The 17756-nt window shown below is 42.2% G+C and overlaps 1 protein-coding gene across 1 annotated transcript in view; it reads right to left on the bottom strand.

Annotated features, from left to right (window-relative positions):
• The window catches only part of LOC126196980 (organic cation transporter protein-like), a 107387-nt gene that overhangs the window by 28310 nt on the left and 61321 nt on the right, over positions 1-17756 (bottom strand). Inside the window, exons 2-6 of the mRNA XM_049934603.1 lie at positions 11534-11694; positions 2519-2747; positions 2122-2225; positions 661-815; positions 114-282 (exon numbers count right to left, since the gene is read on the bottom strand). Coding sequence (XP_049790560.1) covers positions 114-282; positions 661-815; positions 2122-2225; positions 2519-2747; positions 11534-11676 — 800 coding nt within the window. The 5' untranslated portion in view covers positions 11677-11694. The remainder of the gene's footprint in view (positions 1-113; positions 283-660; positions 816-2121; positions 2226-2518; positions 2748-11533; positions 11695-17756) is intronic.

The following is a 17756-nucleotide window of genomic DNA, read 5'->3' as shown; positions in this document are numbered from 1 at the left end:
TCATGTATTATTTTAGCTCTGGTTGCACCACCTTCAGAGTGGTTTGTCAAAGGGCTCTATATGGTCAAAATCACTGAGGAGTATAAAACATAACACTGTACTTATTTCCTCACCACCAGTATGATATGAAAAGCACTTCAGGAACAGAAAATGCTGTTTGCAGAATTCTCCATTCCTTTATAAAGTAAGCAAAGAATCCAGTCAGCAAGTATCCAGTTGTACCAAATACTTGGCACAACAAACCAGCAACTATTCTTTTGCTTGGACCAACCATTTCCATTGCTGAAAAATGAGGTAACTGCACTGATTTCTGCAATATGAATTTAAAAGAAAAAATGTTATTCAAAATCTTCCATAAGTTAAGTACTATAATAGCTCCCTTTATTTTGTGTGATACAAAAATATTAAAACTATATGGCATATCGGAAATACATAAAGTAAGAAAAATTATCTTAAAAGTTAACTTCAGTTACAGAAAAATAGAAAAGGCCACTACTTTCCAGCTAGTTGCAAAGGCACAAATATACTCAACCTTTTCATCTCTTGTTTCAAATGAAGGATTCTTGGTTCTTTTAAACCATTTTTTTTGTGTGTATCCGAGTGTGTGCTGCCATTTGATATGTGAAATATTCTTGTAATTTAACTAACACTTATGCTTACCTATAACATAGGCTACCAAAAACATTCCAGAAGTAGTAGCACCAATCAACATTCTAGCTGCAACATATGAAGAATAATTTGGCAGAACTGCAGCTCCTATTCCACCAATTATCTGGAGGACAAGGGAGAGGAAGAAAATTGGTTTCCGCCCAAATCTGAAAAGTTCATTAAAAAAATCCATTTTAAGTGGTTATTTTGTGACAAGTGGTCATTTTGTGACACAAGTAAAAAATTATCAAAACTGCAACTTCTGTGCTGGGCATGTTCTATAGAGAGCGAGAGAGAGAGAGAGAGAGAGAGTATGTGTGTGTATTTGAGGAACATGTATAGTTCTGACAACACTGGGGAAAGGAATACAACATAGCACTTCATTAGGTACTATTCTGGTACATACCTGGAGCTACCTTATGTAACAATAAAGAACTCAGATTCATGAACCAGTTCTCCCAATTACAAATTCAATGTTTAAAATTCACATCATGCTAGTTGTCCACTCTGCATGTCATAGGAACATGTTCTTTGACTTGTTCCACATCCCTGAAGGTTCTCTATGATGATAAAATATATAGCTCAAGATGAACGAATGAGTGAAAGTAATATATGCAACTTCCCACAATTTTTTTAAACCAAGCACAAACTATTTTTTTAGTTAACTCCGACTGCCTGTTGACACAATGTTTATCAGTAGTGGTACACTGTCAGTTTCAATAAGCAAAAAGAAGATAACAGTCTCCAGTATTATGAAAGAAAACTTCCGGACTTCCACTTTGACAACTTCATAACCTCACTCAGCACATTCAAATAGTGTGCACTATGGGTGGCAGATTATAACTGATATTGATTGAACAGATATAACATACACTTCAGCTTCCTTCATATTTGTTATGTTTTACATTTTTTGCACAATTATCACTCACATTAACAACAAGAGTGGTGATAAAGGCAATATAGTATATTATTTCAGCCATGTTAGTACCATGGAAGAATTTTTCCTCTACATCACACCAACTAATACTAATGTAGCAATGAAAATAATCAATTTTTGACAATGTAAAGTAATTTGGTAGATAAATAAATCCTCACCAAGTGGCAGCAGAAACACATGTGTAAAAAAGGTTATACTTACGCAAGGTTACAGAGACAGGGCTCCTTCTTCTGGCAGAAGGATTGAAGAGGAAGGAAGAGGGGAGAAGGGAAAGGAACTGGAGATGTATAGGAAAAGGGGTAGAGTTCAGAAAAGTCACCCAGATCCCCAGGTCAGGGGAGACTTACCAGACAATCCTTCTGCAGAAAGAAGGAGCCACTGCTTCGAAAGCTTGCATAAGTAAAATCTTTCTTTATATGCATGTTCTTCTGCCACTTGGGGAGTAGATTTTTTTATCCATCCAATTACATTTTATTGTCAAATAATACTAATGTAGTGCACTTAATTATTATATTCCCACAGCTTCATCAATTTACCTGTCTGACAAGTCACCAAATATTATAGAGCCAAGAAGAACTCCAACCACGAACATTGAATCAGCAGTTGCACTTAACCATGCATATTCACAGACGAGGTTAAACTGAAAGAAAAGTCAAAGCTTATTAATCAATAGTAGTTGTATACAGATTACAGTGAGGGAGAAAGCCATCACTTACCACAGGCAGCTGTGCTGACTGCACCAACATTTTCCAAGTCACTAATCAGTGGACAACGTGTTCACATTACATCACTCTTATACAAATGCCAAAAAAGTTGGTGCAGCACCTCTTCTGCCTCTAAAAACTGTGGACCATATTGCTTTCCCTCACTGCAGAATAAATAGTCATGAAAGCTGTACGATCTCTTACGAGGACATAAATTATACTGACCAACCTCCATTACGGCACTGCTCTTGTAAGTCGCCGTGTCGTATATCCAACTGTCACAATCCACAGTGTTATTTGTTGGTAATCTTGCATCAAAATATTCTTGGGTGAAATTTGCATCTAACCGCTGACAAGATGACCATCTCTTTGCTGCAGTATCCCATGGAATTGTCATATTAATTACCTCAGGTGCCAAAACATATGTACTATTTTCCATTTCATAAGGAAGACGGCACCTGGGCGAAAGTGAAAAATTGTTGACAACTGTCTCATAACATTAAATATTATTTTTAAAAAAGCACGACATATTTCAAGCTGTTTTTGTGCTGTATATTTGTCTGAAGTAAAAATTACTGTACATACAGAGTCAGTGTATGTTCTTTTGCTTGTGGGCATGCTAAATCATTTGATTTTTTATTAAGTGTGAAGTATTTTCCCTCATTTTCTTTTATTCTTTTTCGCTTATGATAACAGCTTTGTGATATAAAAGACACCTCTCACACCTAATATTGTTAACAACACATTAATAACACACATTCACTTGGTAAAAATCACAATTTTTAAGTGGAAAGTAAATAAGTCAGAAATAAATGTTTTCACAGTTTTTGAGCACAGGTTCCTTTTTTGGGAGGTAAATATAAAACAACAGCTCATATAGGAGAATGTACAAGTTCTTCATAATATCAAGAAAGAGAGAGAATACTTTTTATTCAAGTATGAGTTCCATTGTTTATTATGCCTTGGATTTGTGTATGTTTAATGTGTACTGTGGTGTCACCGCTAGACACCACACTTGCTAGGTGGTAACTTAAATCGGCCGCGGTCCTGTAGTACATGTCGGACCCGCGTGTCGCCACTGTGGGATCGCAAACCTAGCGCCACCACAAGGCAGGTCTCGAGAGACTGAGGAGACCTCGTCCCCAGTTGTACGGACAACATAGCTAGCGATTGGACGTGCTAAGCCTTGCTCTCATTTGCCGAGAGATAGACAGTAGAATAGCCCTCTGCTAAGTTAAATGGCGACCACCTAGCAAGGCGCCATTTGTATCAGTGCCAATAGCTTACGAGTATGCAGGAGAGATGTATTCCAACAAGAGAATAAAGTTAAGTATTAAAAAAGCTACGTATTTTTCTTTAGTGCATTTATAAGTCTCATGTTCCAGACTTCACGCCCGTCTGCGTTAGCCTTGCGTGCCCTATCGGCTACAGCATTGTGTCTGGGCTGTATGGTCTAGACACAACATTATTGGCGACGAGAAAAAGAGTTTGTATTAATTCGTTTGTGTCATGGCTTCGCCACAATCTCCGGATGTACTGTCCGAATTTTTACGCTTGCAGAATCAGCAGTCGCAGGCGTTATTGGATGCCCTGGGACAGCTCGTCCAGGGTCAACGTGTGCTGCAACACGATGCGGCAGCCGCCGCTTCATCGCTACCGCAGCCACAACACGCCATTGCACCGCCCTTCCGTCATTTTGACTCATCCTTGGAGTCCTGGCCGGAATGGTCCCGCCAGTTCAGCTTTCATCTAGCCGCATACAGAATTCAAGGTAATGAGCGGCAGCCGTTTTTGCTTTCTTGTGTCGGTGTGTGCACCTACCGTGTGATAGTGAAGTTGTTTCCCTGGCGCGACGTAGCAACTCTGTCCTACAAAGAAATTTTGTCGGCGTTAGATGCCTATTTCAAAGAAACAGTAAATGTTGTTGCAAAACGGTATACGTTCTTTCGTACAAAACGTACGGCCGGTCAGACTAATAGGGAGTGGGTTGCGACATTGCAAGGACTTACTAGGGAGTGTGCGTTTGAATGTGAATGTGGCCTCCCTTATTCAGATACTATGGTGCGTGATGCAATTGCACAGAACGTTTCTGATGTTCGCATACGGGAACAGATTTTGAAACTAGTAAATCCCTCCCTTCAACAAGTGATAGACATATTGGATAGGCAAGACACACTTGACTCTGCTCAGGACTCATTTGAAACTTCGCCAGCAGTGTGTCACATTAACCGGCCCGCCGGGCCCGCTGCACGGGACGCTACGCGGCCCTCGCGCCCGTCACAGCAGCGGCAGCCTACCTTGCAAACACGTGCGCCGCGTAAGCAAGCAACTGTAGTGAAATCATGCCCGCGGTGTGCAGCTAGACATTCGCGTGAAAATTGCCCGTCACGCCAAGCTATTTGCTTTTACTGTCAAAAGAAAGGACATGTTCAAAGTGTTTGCCAGAAAAAGCTAAGATCAGATAATCAAAACCATTCCAGGCCCTTTGCTTCGCGCCGGAATCGAACCAGGGACACTCAGGCTCGTGGACCTTCGCCCATGGACATTCATGTCGTTAATTCCACCCCGTCCAGTGCCACTTTATCTAACAGTGACTGTGTTCGTCCCACAAAAAGTGTGCGTCGACGTCGCCGGAAATCCCGTAAAGTCGCAAGTGCTTCTGTACCTGTATCAGTTCAAATTGCACGTGAAAGTCGCTCTTGTCGTCCGCAGGACAATAAACTTTTTGTAGACTTAGACTTTGGAGGCAAAGTGATACCATTCCAGCTCGATACCGGAGCTGCAGTTTCATTGCTCAATAAAGACACGTACAAACAACTGGGCAAACCGCCATTGCGTGCCGCAAATGTTAAGTTACATAGTTACTCTGGACAGCATATACCTGTGTTAGGACAGTGCAGCCTTCTTGCCACATACATGGGACAGACAAAACTTGTATCATTTTACGTTCTTCGTTCTACTTCTGCAGTGAACTTGTTTGGTTTAGATTTATTTCAATTGTTTAATATGTCTATAGTAAATCAGGTCCTATCAGTGAATCAGACTGTGCCTTCCGCCAGTGTTTCTAGTCTTTGTGAAGAATTTGCAGACATTTTTGCACCGGGCCTTGGTTGCGCTAAGAACTATGAAGCGCATTTGGAACTGCAAGAAAACGCGCAACCGAAATTTTTCAGAGCGCGCAATGTTCCCCACGCATTGCGTGATGAGGTCGCCAGAACATTAGCCGATTTAGAATCTCAAGGTGTAATTGAACGTGTGCAGGCTTCTCTCTGGGCCTCACCCTTAGTAATTTTGCCAAAACCTTCCGGTAAACTGAGACTTTGTGTGGACTTCAAGGCAACAGTGAATCCACAACTTGTGACTGCCACTTTTCCTTTGCCCCGCCCGGAAGATCTTTTTGACAAACTGTGCCCGGGAAAATATTTTTCCAAATTGGACCTAGCAGATGCGTACTTGCAAATACCTGTGGACAAAGAATCCCAGCGCGTCTTAGTGGTTAACACGCATCTTGGCTTGTATCGCTTCAAAAGACTACCGTTCGGGTGTGCATCCGCCCCTGCTTTGTTTCAGCAATATTTACAAACTGTGTGTGCGTCGGTCCCTACTGCTGCGAACTATCTGGACGATATTGTGATCTCAGGAAAGACAGAAGCCGAACATTTGCAAAATCTCCGAACATTATTTCAGGTCTTGCGTCAGAATGGTCTTCGCTTGAGGAAGGACAAATGTGTGTTTTTTGCTCGTGACTTACCCTACCTGGGGCATGTCATAAATGCCCAAGGTATACATCCGAGTCCAGAGCACCTCCGTGCCATACAGGATTTACCTGCACCGCGGAACTTGAAACAGCTACGGAGTGTGTTGGGTAAAATTAATTATTATGCAAAGTTTGTGCCGCGCGCTTCTTCCATTTCAGCTCCGCTTCATCGCTTACGCCGTAAAGGTGTTCCGTTCGTCTGGACGACGGAATGCGACCGCGCCTTTCGCCAGTTGAAATCGGCGTTACTTTCAAATACGTGCCTTACGCCATTCGATCCCCGAAAACTTCTTTTGTTGATGGTAGATGCCTCGGATTTCGGGATCGGTGCTGTGCTTGCGCACAAAGATGGTTCGCATGATCGCCCTATTGCCTTTGCGTCCAAATTGCTCTCATCTGCGCAAAGAAATTATTCCCAGATAGAGAAAGAAGCTTTAGCTCTCGTGTTTGGTGTTACAAAGTTTCATGATTTCTTGTATGGTCGTCACTTTACCATCATCACAGACCACAAACCTTTGACATCGCTTTTTCATCCGAACAAGCCTGTACCTCCACGTACAGCGCAGAAATTCATTCGCTGGTCTATTTTACTCTCGCAGTACCGCTACGATATCTTGTATCGGTCCACTGCTAAACACGGAAACGCTGATGCGTTGTCCCGTTTGCCTGTTGCTGAGGATAACGCATTCGATTCTTCCGAACTTGCTTGCATGTTCATTGATTCGGAATCCGATGACGTGGTCGAATCGTTTCCGATTGATTTTCGTCGTGTCGCTACAGCCACAGCTGCTGACCCTGTCCTTGCTACTGTTTTGCGTTTTCTTGCTACGCAATGGCCCTTGTCAAAGTCACCGATCGAGGATCCGTTGGTTCGCCGATTTTTTGCTCACAAGGAGAGACTTTTTGTACGACTTGGTGTTTTGTTGTTGCGTTCGGATAATGATCAATCCAGAGTCGTGGTCCCACGTTCGTTACAGTCCCCTGTCTTACGGCTTCTTCACCAAGGACATTGGGGTATAGTGCGAACGAAACAACTTGCTCGTCAGCACTGTACTTGGTTCGGAATCGATGCTGCGATTACGAATATGTGCTCTTCTTGCGTGGCGTGTGCCGAACAACAATCCGTACCGCCGCGGAAATTCTTTGCATGGCCGAAAGCCACTTCCCCCTGGCAACGCTTACATATCGATTTTGCTGGTCCATTCTGGAATGCTCGATGGTTGGTTGTGGTAGATGCTTTCAGTAATTTTCCTTTTGTTGTCCGGATGTCTTCCACGACGTCTTCTGCCACAATCCAAGCCTTGTCTGCTATCTTTTGCATTGAAGGTCTTCCGCAGACTATTGTTTCCGACAATGGCCCACAATTCATGTCCACAGAATTTCAGTCCTTCTGCGAGGCCAATGGTATTCAACATCTGACATCCGCGCCGTTTTCGCCTCAGTCAAACGGTGCCGCTGAACGATTGGTCCGGACTTTCAAGTCACAGATGTTGAAATTGAAAGAGTCGCATTCTCGGGAGGACGCTTTGTTGCTCTTTTTGTCTTCGTATCGCTCTCAGCCCCGCGATGGTCGCTCGCCGGCTGAATTGCTCCATGGTCGTTCTCATCGCACCTTGATGTCTTTGCTGCATCCGCCACATCAGGTTCCTGTGCAGCGGCAGGCTCCTGCTTTTGCTCCTGGCGACGTTGTCTATTATCGCACCTATCGCGGTTCACGGCGTTGGCTCGCAGGGCGCATTCTTCGAGTGCCTCGGCCGCGCGATGTATTTGGTTTTGGGGGCCTCTGGTGAGGTGCGTCGGCATCTCAATCAGCTGCGCCTCTGTCGTCGCCTGGGTTCTGCCGCTCCCCGTCTGCTTTCAGCGACGGAGTGGTCCGGTCAGCGCCTTGGGGACCCATCTACTGGCTTGTCTCATCCCCAGGTGTTACCGACGCTGCCTTCCCTTTTGCCTCATGGCGTCGCGCCGCCGCCGCAGCCGCCGCAGCCGCCGCAGCCGCCGCCGGCGCCGCCCGCAGTGGACGCTTCGCTGCAACCGCCCGGCGCCTCCCAGGGTCACGCGCCGCCGCTCGCTTCCCGTGACCAGCCGTCCTCCGCCATGGACCTCTTGCCCGCTCCGGACCAGATGTCGTCATCGCGCGTCGGATTCCCCGACGCAATGGAGGTCGACCCTTCGGCCCCTCCTGTCTCATTACGTGCGCATACACCGCATGTTGACGTGCACCCTGGACTAGGTTTTCAGGCGTTTCCTAGCTCCCCTCGGACCGAATGGCCGGGTGCGGGTGGCACAGCCTCGCCTGTTGTTCGGCTCCCCACCTCATCGCATACGTCAACATGCAGTCCTCCCCACGGCGGGCGGAAGCCTTATCTCACGACCGTTCGCCGATTTGCGGGGGAGGAATGTGGTGTCACCGCTAGACACCACACTTGCTAGGTGGTAACTTAAATCGGCCGCGGTCCTGTAGTACATGTCGGACCCGCGTGTCGCCACTGTGGGATCGCAAACCTAGCGCCACCACAAGGCAGGTCTCGAGAGACTGAGGAGACCTCGTCCCCAGTTGTACGGACAACATAGCTAGCGATTGGACGTGCTAAGCCTTGCTCTCATTTGCCGAGAGATAGACAGTAGAATAGCCCTCTGCTAAGTTAAATGGCGACCACCTAGCAAGGCGCCATTTGTATCAGTGCCAATAGCTTACGAGTATGCAGGAGAGATGTATTCCAACAAGAGAATAAAGTTAAGTATTAAAAAAGCTACGTATTTTTCTTTAGTGCATTTATAAGTCTCATGTTCCAGACTTCACGCCCGTCTGCGTTAGCCTTGCGTGCCCTATCGGCTACAGCATTGTGTCTGGGCTGTATGGTCTAGACACAACATGTACCACCTCGCATTTAATACAAACATTTTTAAAGAAAGAAGTTGCAAATATAGGAATGAAATTTTAAAATTACATTGAAATGTTTATTTTTCTCTGCCTGAATAAAAGTAATGAACTCAGCAGAAGTAAGGGTTAAATTCTTAGGAAATCAGACATTTGAAACATTGTCTAAAAATCAAACTCATAACTCTTACACATTAACAAACTTGGTGGGTCCAAGTTACATATATTTTATGGTCTTTATGGAACAACCATATCAGATATGGTAATTTTAACACCTTATCAGCAGCAAATGCATCAACACTCCAATAAGACAGTAAATGGCACAGTATACTAAAAAAAATGTGACCAGCAAAAACTTTATTTAATTACATTACATCGTAAATCATATTTCAACATAATATATGCAGAACTGTATTGCAATGAAATATTATTGCAGAATATTTGTAGTTTTTTGTCACAGTGAGTAACATAAGCCATGAAGAAATGCAGGAAACTTGAAAATAACTCTTAATTTTGCAACCTATATAAAGAGAGACATTATATAGAAAGATAAGGTGTGGAATGCTGCTAACAGCTCTCTGCTCATAGTATCATAACACATACATTTTGACCTTCTTTATGATACAAGTACAGGAATAAAAAGTACAGAAAGTCTCCTTAGTGAAAATACAGATATTTAAATACAGTACTTGGAAAAAATGACAGCTAAATCACAGAAAATGGATTATTATAGAATTCTGACAAAACTGACTTCTCAAACAATGAAATACAAGAAGTAGAAAGTGTTAAGATTTTGGGATCATGGATAGATCACAACTTTAATTGGAAAGGCCACTGCCTGGAATTAAGGAAGCACCTTAGTTTAGCTATGTTTGCAGCATACAAGATGACTGCAGTAGGTGATTCAGCATGGAAGAAAAAGGTTTATTCTGCACATTGCCATTCACCAATGAGTTATGAATCACTTGTAGGAAAAAACAATGCATAGGGAAAGTATTTTCCGAACACAGAAGTGTGAAGTGTGATGTATGGTGTTAGCCCTAGAATGTTCTGCTTACATCTCTTCACAAAACTTGGTGTTTCACCAGCAGCTTCACAGTATATACACTACTGGCCATTAAAATTGCTACACCATGAAGATGACATGCTACAGATGCGAAATTTAACCAACAGGAAGAAGATGCTGTGATATGCAAATGATTAGCTTTTCAGAGTATTCACACAAGGTTGGCGCCGGTGGCGACACCTACAACGTTCTGACATGAGGAAAGTTTCCAACTGATTTCTCATACACAAACAGCAGCTGGCCGGCATTGCCTGGTGAAACATTGTTGTGATGCCTTGTGTAAGGAGGAGAAATGCGTACCATCATATTTCCGACTTTGATAAAGGTCAGATTGTAGCCTATCGTGATTGCGGTTTATCGAATCGCAACATTGCTGCTCATGTTGGTCGAGATACAATGACTGTTAGCAGAATATGGAATCGGTGGGTTCAGGAGGGTAATAGATCCCAACGGCCTCATATCACTAGCAGTTGAGATGACAGGCATCTTATCTGCATGGCTGTGATGGAACGTGCAGCCACATCCCGATCCCTGAGTCAACAGATGGGGACATTTGCAAGACAATAACCCTCTGCACGAACAGTTTGATGACATTTGCAGCAGCATGGACTATCAACTCGGAGACCATGGCTGTGGTTACCCTTGACGCTGCATCACAGATAGGAGTGCCTGCGATGGTGTACTCAACGACGAACCTGGGTGCAAGAATGGCAAAACGTCATGTTTTTGGATGAATCCATGTTCTGTTTACAGCATCATGATAGTCGCATCTGTGTTTGGCGACATCACGGTGAACGCACATTGGAAGCGTGTATTCGTCATCGCCGTACTGGCGTATCACCCGGAGTGATGGTATGGGGTGCCATTGGTTATACATCTCAGTCACCTGTTGTTCGCATTGACAGCACTTTGAACAGTGGACGTTACATTTCAGATGTGTTACGACCCGTGGCTCTGCCCTTCATTCGATCCCTGCGAAACCCTACATTTCAGCAGGATAATGCACTACCGCATGTTGCATGTACTGTACGGGCCTTTCTGGATACAGAAAATGTTCGACTGCGCCCTGGCCAGCACATTCTCCAGATCTCTCACCAATTGAAAATGTCTGGTCAATGGTGGCTGAGCAACTGGCCTGTCACAATATGACAGTCACTACTCATGATGAACTGTGGTATTATGTTGAAGCTGCATGGGCAGCTGTACCTGTACACGTCATCCAAGCTCTGTTTGACTCAATGCCCAGGCATACCAAGGCCGTTATTATGGCCAGAGGTGGTTGTTCTGGGTACTGATTTCTCAGGATCTATGCACCCAAATTGCGTGAAAATGTAATCACATGTCAGTTCTAGTATAATATATTTGTCCAATGAATACCTGTTTATCATCTGCATTTCTTGTTGGTGTAGCAATTTTAATGGCCAGTAGTGTACTTCATCATTACCAATATTTCTCTTCTCTCAAAAAATAGTGAAGGCGGGAAAAAAAGACTTCAAGGAGTTAACATTTGTACACAATGATAGGTAAGTATGAGAGCACTCACCTATGTTTTGTTTTAGCTTGTAGGAAAACATTTGCCACTTCATGTGTAGCACAAAATATCACAGGCAAACTGAGGAAGATATAAATACGCTTTTGGTAACGTCCAGACTCTCCCAAGTACTTCAAAATATCATCATAAGCCATTTTTTCAGTACATTAATTCTGAAATAAAAAAGTGTAAATAATTATAACTCATTTGATATTCAGTCATATCACTGTGATTCCAGGACACTCCAGATTGTTGTTTGTTATATGCAACATTTGAATTGACATACATGAACACTAATACTTCTTTATGCACAGTGTCTCATTTACTTTGACCATCCTAATTAATTTGTTGTCTTAAAGCAAAATAAGAGAAGTATGAAGTAAATATTGTTTATCTATCAGATGGACATCAACCACCATGATTGCCTTTCTTATAGCTTTGTTTGTTACATCTTTTTTAAATATCACCCTATATTTTTTACTTAGAACCCACTTTGTCTCCTCAAGGTCCGTTTAAGAACATATCACTTTGTACTGATCACATAAACATGTCACTAATAATAATATAACACAAAATTTAGTTCTGACTGTCTTGCAGTAACACACAGTGAAGGTGTCCAGGGTTACTACTGTAACTACCAAACTTTTGTGTGTGCCACTTCATAGTTCACATGTGACAGTTGTGAAGTTTGTGCTGGACTTTCTCACTAGAGACCACCTGGCCTGCTAGCATGACAGCAGTTGTGTAAGCAGCGTTCCAGCTGTGCCCCCAGTTAAAACTAACGACTATACAGGCTGGAGTGCAAGGCTCCACCTGCCACTTGTATGTTACCTGTCGTATGTATTTTGTCTTTCATGTGTTTATGCTTTTTCATATAATATAGTGTTCTTGGGTTGTCAAGAGTACCATATTTGATTCCGCATGTTCCTCTTCAATCATTGGTCCTTTGAGTTTAATTTCTATGGAGGCAGTGCTTAACTCTCTTCTTCAGCAACAGCAGGTGCCGACAGTTGCTATTTCCAGTTTAATGGCTAAATTGTTACAACATGCAGCCCCGCCAACAACATATCCACTGCAGTTCCCTGCGTATGACAATACAGCAGGAAACTGGGATGAAACTTGTGCAAGGCTCTTTTTTTGTCGTGGACCGCACCTTGTGTGTCTCAGTGGTTGTGTCAGCCACAGCCTTATAAAAATCTTCAAGTCTTTCTTTCGATCAGGTGTGCAAGTTTCTTTCTACCTACCACTGTAAATGTACTCATATTACTGCTGCTCACCTGGAGTTTTGCTGTTGGCAAAACAATCATACAGGGCACAGGCAATAGAACTACATGGACTTAGTTATCACTGTAATTTTGTGGCAAATATTCATAAGGAATCCTATGCAGATCAAATGGTTCAAAATGCAATCATACATCTTGCTCCCGATAGCAAAATTTGAGAGTGAGCTCTACAGTGTGAAAATCCTATGCTTACAGAAGTATTAAACATAGCTCAGTCATTTAACGTTACGCGGACTGCAGATAGTCAGTTAGAAGAAGTTTCAAAAATCAGTTACTCTTACCCCTCCCAGCCTTCAGTCAGTTCACAAGGGAACTGTCCATCAGACATGTCTATGTCATATGCGTAATCATCATTCACGACAACAAGAGAGTGCATCACAACAGCAACAGCATATTACTTCACTGCCTTCATGCCCATACTATTCCATGCAACATGAATGGAAATTCTCAGCAACACATAATAGGTGCTACAGAAAGGGACACATTCCTTCTGTCTGTAACTCTCTTCCAAGACTCAGTGAGCATGACATGAACAAGGATTTGAGCAGTGTGTCAGCAGTGATGCTGTCTCCTTGGAAGTTATACATTGAAGTGTGTGTGTTTAAAAAACTACTGATAATGCAAGTGGACATGGATGCAGCAGATACATTGGTGAATTCTCCAATTTATGTGGATTTGGGTTCTCCCCCTCTGGCTCTAGTGTTACAAAGGCTGGTGAGTTATAACAAACAACAGATTCCTGTGACTTACAAGGAGGTGGTTGGTTCAGTAACATTCCTAATTGTGGACAATGCTTACATTGAAAATCCGTTTAGTTTAGACACTTTTAAACTTTCTGGATTCTCCATCAATGACAAAGTGCGTTTGGTTTCTGATCAAGTTCCACCAACAGTTAAATGCTCACGGTGCCGCATTTTCCTCTTCATTTTCTCAAGAACTGGGCCATGCAGCAGAATTTCAGGGTCATATTATGGTGAAACGGTCTGCCAGCCCCCGATTTTTCTCGGCCCACTCACTACTGGTAAACTTTCGGTATTGAGTAAAGCAGAATTAGATCATCTTCAATCCTTTGATGTTATTCAACCGAATTCTTTCAGTGAATAATCATTACCACTGGAATTAGGAAAAAAACCCATAGGTAAATTACACCTCTGTGGTGATTTTTAAAAATCAGTTAATGAACAATCACTGATACCTCTCTTTTAGCGCACTCTGATGAGCTGTTAGCAAAATTATTGGGGGCCATTATTTTTGAGTGACTGATTTTGCAAATGTCCATTTACAGCTGCCGCTAGACGAGGAATCTAAACACCTTCTAGTTATCAATACTCCGTCTGGCTTTATCAATACCACCATTTGGCTTTGATGTGGCACGTGCACCAGCTATTTTTAAAGGCTTTTTAGAGCAGCTTATTGCATCAGTTCCAGGCTGCATCAACTATTTAGGTGACATAGTAGTGTTTGATGCCTCTACAGAGGAATGTTTGCAGAAGCTTTGTGCTCTGTTTTCTGTTTTACAATCTGCAAGATTAAAAACCAATTTGGAAAAGACACAGTTTTTTCAACAATATATTATTTATTACAGTTTTGAAATGTTGTGTGCTGGCATTATTGTGCCAGCATACTGATGCTAATGTGTTGCTACATCCCAGGCCCACCAAGGAATTCTAAAACTTACGTGGATGTGAGTTCTCCCCCTCTGTTTCCAGTGTCACAAAGGCTGGTTAGTTATAACAAACAACAGATTCCTGTGACTTATAAGGCTGCGGTTGGTTCATTAACATTCCCAGTTGTGGGCAATGCTTACACTGAAAATCTGTTTGGTTTGGACACTTTTAAACTTTCTGCATTAACTTTCAATGACAAACTGCATTTGGTTTCTGATCAAGTTACATCAACAATTAGGTGCTCACTGTGCTGAAGTTTCCTCTTTATTTCTTCAGGGACTGAGTTGTGCAATAGAATTTCAGGCTCATATTATGATGCAATAATGCCATTTTTTCTGGGCCTGCCCAATACCAGTAACTTTGTGAGCTCAAGTAAAAGCAGAATTATGCAAAATTGCATGCTACCACAAATTCATACCAGACACTGCTACTGTGGCAGAACCCGCCATGCATTATTACGTAAAGATGTTCCTTTCCAATGGTCCCCAGTTTGTGATCAGGCATTTAAGTTGTTGGAATCTACGCTGCAGTTGGCCCCTGGTTTGGTCCATTTTCAGCCAGGCAAACACCTTGTATTAGCCACAAATGCATCTCAGTTTGGCCTAGGCACCGTCCTTGTCCACAAATAACACAGACAGATCAGTACATTCTATTGTTTATGCCTCTAAAACCTTAAAGTCAGTGCAACAGTATTATTCTCAGATAGAGAAAGAAACTTTATCAATTGTTGATGTTCTAAAAAATATTCATGTTTTTCTATATGGGTCTCAGCCACAGATTATGTTTTAAGTAAAGTTGTATCTTTTACAACACAGCTGTCGGGACAAGCCTCCAGGCTGTACTTCTGATCCTTTAAGAAAATGAGCAGTAAGAACAGTGTGTGTTCACCCACCGACATCAGGTAGATACCTCTATGAGGAGCTGGGTATTTTAACTGCACTATCACAAAATGAAATTCGCTAATGAAATTCCTCATAAAAAATCCATCACAACTTGAGAAGGACAGAGATACCCATACTTTCAACATTAGAGGAAAAAGTTACCTTTATTATTCATTGTTAAAGCTGTCACTGGTTCTGAGAGGAGTTCAATATGCTGCAATAAAATTTTTTTGGTCGTTTGCCCAATAACATTAAATGTCTGGCAGTTAGCAAAGCACTGCATGAATTGCACAGATGAGAGAAGAACGACGAAGAAACATCAATAAATCGGAAAAAACAGAATGCTTTTAAGAATAAAATAATTCTGAGGACTTTGAAGGTGGAAGAAAGGAAAGGGCCGCATGGGGAGAACAACAACAACGGAAAAGAATAATGAATCTGTTACGTGGTCCTAGTTGGTAAATACGAAGACAAGAAGATATTACAATAAAATCCCAAGATTATTCACAAATTTAATAAATACGCTGGGATAGTCGAATCTCCAAAAAAAAAAGTCATTTCATTTTTGATTTTTTGAAGGTACATGTCTGCGGATCTGTTACGCACTAAAATTACTGTGGCACAATACTGCAAGATGCCGCTACTGGAGTCAAAACAGAATGGCGGGGCATACGGATCAAGTTCGAGCCATCAGTCTTCCGACTGGTTTGACGTGGGCCGCCACGAATTGCTCTCCTGCGCTTATGTCTTACATCTCAGAGTAGCAATTACACCCTACGTCATTATTTATTTCTTGTATGTATTCCAATCTCTCACGTTTCCTACAACTTACTTTATTACCATGGAAGTTACTTTCTGATGGGTCAATACATGTCTGCATCCACGTGATTATTCTACAGCTCACATATAAGTGCCTGGCGGAGGGTTCATCGAATCACCTTCAAGCTATTTCCCTACCGTTCCACACTCAAACAGTGCGCAGGAAAGACGAACACTTAAACCTTTCCGTGCGGTCTCTGATTTCTCTTATTTTATTATGATCATCATTGCTCACTATACAGGTTGGCGCCAACAAAATATTTTCACACTGGGGAGGAAGTTGGTTATTGAAACTTAATGAGAAGATCCTGACGCAACAAAGAACGCTTTTGTTTTAATGACAGCCACACCAATTCGCCTATCAGCATCATGGTGTAGGACCAATGAGTTATGCTTTCCGATGAACTTTTACTTCAGTAAATTTTGAACATTTTACATCAAGAGTCCAGATTGTTTATAAGTAAATCAACTGATGCTTTGCTAGCCAACGACAGTTGCAAATTATCTAGTTTCCTGTGGCAAAGAAGTGTGTCAAAGTTAAATGAATCTTTTATTTATTTATGTAATAATGAGAATTAATATTTCATGTCTTCTGGTTTGATTGGCCTTCTCATAGAGCAATCAAAAAACCCACAGTTATGGCCAGACGAAAGTAGTTTTTTCTTGTCGTAACACAGAGCATACAGATATTTTGTCTAAACCATTTTGCAATTGGTTTTAATGGTCTGAAGAATGGCAATTACAGCATCATCTGGAACAATCTAAGAGGGCTGCGCATATTGTCACCTATGTAACTCGTGTAGAGCAGGGACGTAGATGGCGTATTACACTTCCTTGGGGAACGCCCGCTATTAATTCTGTGTTACTCTATTACTTTCCGTAAATTAATATAACCGTGAACGTTGTGACAGGAAATCACGAATCCAATCGCTAAACTGAGATGACTGTCCATAGGCACACAATTTCATTTGAAGTCGCTTGTGAGCTACGATATCAAAACTCTTCTGAAAATATAAAAACATGGAATCAATTTGACATTCCTGTTATTAGCACTCAATGCTTCGTGAAAGTAAAGAGCTAGCAATGTTATATGAGATTCATATTTTCTGAATCCCTGTTGGCTTTCTCTCAATAAATCGTTTCCTCCGAGGTAATTCATAATGTTCGAACACAGCACCTGTTCCAAAATCCTGCTGAAAATCGACGAAAGTAGGGTCTGTAATTCAGCAGATTACTCGTATTTCCTTTCTTGGGTATTGTTGTGACTTGTGCAACTTTCCAGTCTTTAGGTACGGATATTTCGACAAGCGAGGGGTTGGCTATGATGGTTAAGCATGGAGCTATTTTATCATCACACTCTGAAAGGGACCTGACTAGTATACAATCTGGACCGGACGCCTCGCCTTTATTAAGTGATTTAAGCTGCTTCGCTAGACCGAGGATATCTACTTTTAAGTTCATGTTGGAAGCTGTTCTCGACTGTAATTCTGGAGTATTTACTTCATCCTCTTTGGTAGAGGTGGCAAAAAATAACGTAACTGATAGAAATAACCGGTTACTGAGAAGTAACGGTTACTGCGATAAC

This window comes from Schistocerca nitens, chromosome 1 (genome assembly GCF_023898315.1).
Source record: "Schistocerca nitens isolate TAMUIC-IGC-003100 chromosome 1, iqSchNite1.1, whole genome shotgun sequence".
Lineage (NCBI taxonomy): Eukaryota > Metazoa > Arthropoda > Insecta > Orthoptera > Acrididae > Schistocerca > Schistocerca nitens.
Note: the sequence above shows the minus strand (reverse complement) of the source record. Positions and strands in the feature narration are given on the sequence as shown.